Here is a 6,269-nt window from a genome sequence, read left to right as displayed (position 1 = left end):
GTCAAAAAATGGGCAGAAGACATGAACAGACACTTCTCCAATGAAGACATACAAATGGCTGCCAGACACATGGAAAAATATTCATCGTCACTAGCCATCAGGGAGATTCAAATCAAAACCACATTGAGATACCACCTGACACCTGTTAGAATGGCCAAAATTAACAAAACAGTAAACAACATGTGTTGGAGAGGATGCGGGGAAAGGGGAATCCTCTTACACTGTTGGTGGGAATGCAAGTTGGTGCAGCCACGTTGGAGAACAGTGTGGAGATTCCTTAAGAAATTAAAAATAGAGCTTCCCTATGACCCTGCAATTGCACTATTGGGTATTTACTGCAAAGATGAAGATGTAGTGAAAAGAAGGGCCATCTGTACCCCCAATGTTCATGGCAGCAATGGTCACTATGCCAAACGGTGGAAAGAACCAAGATGCCCTGCAACGAATGAATGGATAAAGAAGATATGATCCATATATACTATGGAGTATTATGCCTCCATCAGAAAGGATGAATACCCAACTTTTTTATCAGCATGGATGGGACTGGAAGAGGTTATGCTGAGTGAAATAAGTCAAGCAGAGAGAGTCAATTATCATACGGTTTCACTTATTTGTGGAGCATAAGGAATAATGCAGAGGACATGTGGAGATGGAGAAGAGAAGGGAGTTGGGGGAAATTGGAAGGGGAGGTGAACCATGAGAGACTATAGACTCTGAAAAACATTCTGAAGGTTTTGGAGGGGCGGGTGGTGGGATATTGTGTGAGCCTGGTGGTGGGGACTATGGAGGGCATATACTGCATGGAGCACTGGGTGTGGTGCATAAACAACAAATTCTGGAACACTGAAAAGAAATTTAAAAAATAAAAATTTAAAAAAATAATAAAAAATAAAATTTAATTTAAAAAGTTACTATGGAATATGTTGTTTTAAACATCTAGTTGAAATGGTACGTAGGTAAAAAATAATAATAAATAAAAGAACAAGAATCATGAGAATTAATTAAAAAAAGAGAAAGAGAGGAAAGTTGTATCTGAAAAATATAGACTGTGAGGCAATACCGGTAGCTTAATATATTCTTTTCCTCTGAAGTTGGGGTTTTACAGTTTTACGGGGACCCTGTGGTTGTTGTCCTCTTGTTCTTTTGACTTGTTCTGGGGGAGGGTCTTGTCACATTGTTTTTCAGTCAGTCCTGCTTGGGCTGAGTTGCCCTGCCCCCTATCAAGGGGCTGGGCTCTATGGACTATGGTTTTTCAGGCTTTTGTTCTCTGAGGGTTTTTGTTCTCAGGCAGCTTTTTGTGCCTTTTCAGAGGGTCAAAACAATGTAAAACCTCCGCAACCAGACCTCCTCCTCAGAGAGAAGCCACAGTCTGCTCCCTTCTGAACGGTCTGGAATGCACAGACTCTCCCTCTCTTCAAACTCTGTTGAACACTTCAGCCATCTACAGGCAGTGTGCCCCCCCAGCCACCATTTCAGTGGTCGCCTAAAGCCTCTGCTTGTCTCTATGTGTCCATGCCACCAAAATTGTGAGCGATACTGGTCTGGATGAGCCCAGTACCAGTGGCTGTCATTGACTGTGGCTGACTGACTCAAGTCCACACCAGGTGTTCTCAGCCCCTGCAACAGTAGAGGCAGCAGAGGCGGCTGTGGTGGTCATGGTAGTCACCAGCCCCAGGGACCACTGACTGAAGCCCGCACTGGACCCACTCATGTCCAGGCAGATGCCAGCTGTGGAAGGGCACCAGCTGTGGCCATCCTGGGACCATTGGCTTAGGTCCATGCCTGCAGCCACCAGGTCCCCAAAATTGTCCCTTAATTCCCTTTGTTCCGTTTGAGTGCTGTTATCCGTCCTTTCCTGACTCGCAACCACCAATCGCCAAGTTATTACTGGTCCCCAAGTGCAGGGCACTTTTGCATTGGGCATTACTTTCCACGGCTCAGTTCTGGTAGCTGCCTCCCCCTTCCGTTTATCCTCCAATATCTGTCCGTGCACTCCCAACTCCTCTGTACTTCTCCACTGATGATCCTCTGCCCTCATAGAGATCCAGAATTGTGTAATCTTACATCTCGGGCTGATTTCATGGGTGTTTAGAGTGCTCTGGTAGATATCTAGCTCAATTCAGGGGACCGGTTGAAATAAGGTCCCCTACTCCTCCACCATCTTGCACCTGCCCCTGTTACAGTCATTCTAAGAAATCTTTGTTGCCTTATCTGAAAGCTTATTATGCCATGTTTAAAAATGACATAAAAGCTTTGATAGCTTCATGCCATTATTGAACAAAGTTTCAAAATGGACACCAGCCTAGGAAAAAATAGATATCTGACCCAATAAAATCCAGTTTCAATGGTACAGTATTTTCTGGATATATTTTAATTTTGGGATCAGGATCACTCATCCCAGCATTCACACTTCCCTATACTAAATGTGGACTGGAGTCTCCTTCAATATTGACTTTGATGAAATTATTCTAAGTTGCAACATTTTACTTCTTCATCTTAATTTTTATGTTTTGACCAAAATTTTTGAGTCATTATCCCATTTTTCTGATTCAGGGATATAGCACAACACAATAGCAACTCTGAAAATATGCAAAGGGAAAAATGTGTTACTTTCATTTTACACAAGAACCCACTGCAGCTCTTGAGTCCACGGACAACCGTTTGGAAGATAATATGAAGGATATAGCAAGACTTCTATGAAAGTCACCATTTCAAATATGTGAGTTGTATGGGTTAAAAATTCTTTCTTGCTGTATTTTTTTTTCCTCTAAAACTCAGCACTTAGGAGACGACATGGAACACATTTTGAAAAACAACAATCCAAAGCTGGATTCTCTTAAAGTCTAATCTGGAGACCTACTTCAATCTACTGCATAATAGTTCATTCTTCTGGAGACTCCAAAGGGATTTGGGGACCCTATGATGCTGAAAGAAGGAGACATTTTTCTGTGGCAGCAAAGAGTCCTTTTCTAGCTTCCCCTATAATCTCATGATCAACTGCCTCCCCTTTCTGTGTTTCTAATTAGAACATCCACATGGACCAAACACCTGGGAAGTGGCAGCAACAATGGGATCACTCCAGGGCAGGGAATGACCTGAGATGTGTTGACACCTAGCTCACTAACAGACACCACTTTGAACTTTATGCTAAGATGGATGGTGTAATAGTAACAAAGACCATACTGGGGGCAGCAGATCTCTGATCTAGGAATTCAAAGTGCCTGCCAATCACTATCCATATGCAAACAATATCCCCTCCCTATTTCCTATGATTTGTAAGAAATACCAGTGTATTGGTTCACTCAAATGACCTTTCCATCAGCAGCTTTTTTCTTGTCCCACTCCAACCTGCCACAGCTCCACTAGCTCCTCATCACTGACAGCTTTGAGAACTGAGTGAGTAGAATAAGAAGCCAGCTTACGCCAATATAGGGACATAATAACCTCCCCTCTATTTAACTTTCTTGTCCTGGCCCCAGGATTCAGGGCTGGCCACCATCCAATATTGGTTAAGGGATACCATGGGCATCACTGTGCAGGACCCATATCCCTAAAAGGCCTTAATTTTAGATCTTTGATTTTTTTTTTCCCAAAAAAGGTACATACCTTGGTTTTGTGTGATGTATTAATTTGTTAAGGCCAACATTTAAATACATACTGTTTATAATTATACCTCAGAATCTTTTCATTCACTATATCTGAAATCTCAAAAAATTGAAGTGTCCTGGGTTTCTTGATCTCTGAGAGATGCTGGAGCTAGGTGAGCCAAATTGACAAGGGGAAAATACTCCTGATGGCTTTCTATTCCTCCCTCCCATTTAGCAATGCTGACAAAGCCTGAAAACCACGTTTACAAATTCTAATGTGTAGACATTTTATTCCCAGTTCAGTTTGGGCAATCTGGACTGAGATTCCTGAGACAAAGCTGATACTGACATTATTTTACTAGGAATAAGGATGAAAGGGAAGCACAGAGCAAATCATGGTTTCTGCATCAAAGCCCGCCCTCTAGAAATGGAATTGCAATCCTAACATCAATCTGGATAGTTCAGATGTCAACCTGAAAATTATAGGGAGTCACTAAAGATAGAGGAGGATTGTGGCTTGTTCAGTACTGCATTTTGGAAAGATCATTGGTAGCAAGTGAAGCAAGAGAGACTGGAGCTTGAGTCTATTGTTCATGTATTTCTAAGTAGAAATCCAAACCCATTCCACCCAGGGGCATGTTTAAGATCCTGTTCTGAGGTTTCCAGTTACAGCCTTGACAAGACAAATGGCCCCTCCCAGACAAGGCACTTTGTGTGGACACATTGCATCCTCCCAAGGAGAGAAAGCAGCCTGACCTGAGCCTCACTCACGTTGAACAGTTCTCCCCTGTAGGCCTAACTTAGGTGGGAATAAGAGAGCCAGGAAACTTCTCAGAGGCTATCAGGTCCAACGGACAATAGTAGGTAGTTTCTTATTGGGCAGCTTGAGGGTCTGAAGTCCCATTTTCTGGGACAGTCTGTCCATTTGCTTCCACCATCATTTCCTTATACTGACGCTTGAAGAAGCCAACCTGTGGGGGAGGAAGGAAAAGAAAATTAGGAAACCCAGTGGAAGAGAGGAAAAGAGATGTCTGGGGGGAGAGCGATCACTATTTCTAGAACCCCTACTATTGTTCAAGCACTGCACTAAAATATTTAGCCATACTGTGTCATTTAGATTTTATTTATCTTTTTTTTAGGATTTGTACATTTTGCTTTATGTAAAGTATTTCAACAGGAAAAAAAAAGAAATCATAAGTAAATGTTGAACTCCAATTAATCATTTGATTGCTGAATTATCTAGGGTTGGAAAGTACTGTTGCTTACAGCTTACTTTAATAGACATCCAAAAAAATAACACGAATAACAAGAATTGCTAGATAGTTAATGGATGGATGCAGAGATACATATGCACTTAAGGAAGGTTGGAAAACTATTTATACTGTAGTTTCTAGGTGGTGGTTACATGGATTTTCAATGTACAACTTAGTTGACTTTTCTGGATGTATGATGGGCTTTAAAACAAAATATTAGGAAAAACTGAATCATACTGAGCATTTGTACCCTACTTTAATCCTCTTCAGTCTAACTTGAACATATCTCCATATAATTTATATATCCATATCATTTTATAGATCTTTTCTAATATTTCTGCCTTATGGGTAAATACACAAAACTAAAGTTGCTTTTAGATTTTACCAAGATTTGTGAACTGGGTGGAATCACCTTCAGAGTGAGAAATCAGGCCCAGCATGGACAAGACACTGCCTATAGACAGATGGAATCGGTGGTTGTGTCAACACCTGATTCAGGCCACTGCTTTATGTTGTAATTTGCTGTGAAGGGAAACATGTAGTGAGGGAGATGAGAGTAGAAAAGACAGGAAGAAAAGAGAGGACAAGACAGAGGGAGCAATTAAAGGAGACGTGAAAATCAGATAGAAAAGCACAGATATGGGAGACAGTTGGGGACCAGTGATGTCATAGATGAAAGGGGATGTCTCACATGCAATGACTTGCCAAGACTGTGCACCTATACCCAAGCTGAGCTCTTTCTTACATTATGGAAATAATAGGATCAAATTGCTGATGGTGTCAAGAGCAGGATGGAAACACTCACCTTGTACAGGATGGCTGTGATGAGAGCCAACAGCAGCAGACCTCCCACAGAGCTGCCCACAATGATGGGGATAGGATCGTAGACCTCATACTTCTCCAGCACCATCTCCATCTGGAGTGGAGATGACCTTATCAGAAGGTATCAGAACTCTTCCTTTCCCAGACTCTTTCTCGGTTCACCAAACTTTAACTCCCTCCCCTCCTTCCCTTTCTCCAAAGGGGGGATATAGAAACACTCATGGGCTTAGGGACAACTCTCCTGCTGATGGACCTTCATCCTTCCTCCCTCCAGGCTTCTGAGCCTCCCACACAGCACCATGGATTTAACATTAGGAGCCCTCCTACTTACAGCCTGGCCACTCCTACCACACAGTCACTACCTGAGTTCTCAAGAATGCCTCCTATCCTGGAAGCTGGGAATACACGGATCTGTTGAGCGTGATTTCAGCCACAGTCATTACCAATACCTTCTTCTGCAATGTCTGCAATACACAGGGACAGAGCTGGGGAACTAGCCTGAGGAAAAGCCTCAGAGTTCGAGAACTCTCCTGACTTGAGGATGGGCACAGACATATCTGGTACCACCCAAATCCAGGGGAGGGATTCTGCTGTTGGACCCACGCAC

At 42.6% G+C, this 6,269-nt stretch overlaps 1 protein-coding gene across 1 annotated transcript in view; it reads right to left on the bottom strand.

Moving 5' to 3' along the window:
• Positions 1-3,926: 3,926 nt before the first annotated feature.
• LOC125090668 (integrin alpha-D-like) overlaps positions 3,927-6,269 on the bottom strand; it is a 61,347-nt gene continuing 59,004 nt past the window's right edge. Inside the window, 3 exon segments of the mRNA XM_047713559.1 lie at positions 3,927-4,558; positions 5,646-5,756; positions 6,025-6,147. Of these exon segments, the coding sequence (XP_047569515.1) occupies positions 6,046-6,147 (102 nt within the window). The 3' untranslated portion in view covers positions 3,927-4,558; positions 5,646-5,756; positions 6,025-6,045.

This window comes from Lutra lutra, chromosome 18, assembly GCF_902655055.1.
Source record: "Lutra lutra chromosome 18, mLutLut1.2, whole genome shotgun sequence".
In the NCBI taxonomy this organism is placed as follows: Eukaryota; Metazoa; Chordata; class Mammalia; order Carnivora; family Mustelidae; genus Lutra; species Lutra lutra.
Note: the sequence above shows the minus strand (reverse complement) of the source record. Positions and strands in the feature narration are given on the sequence as shown.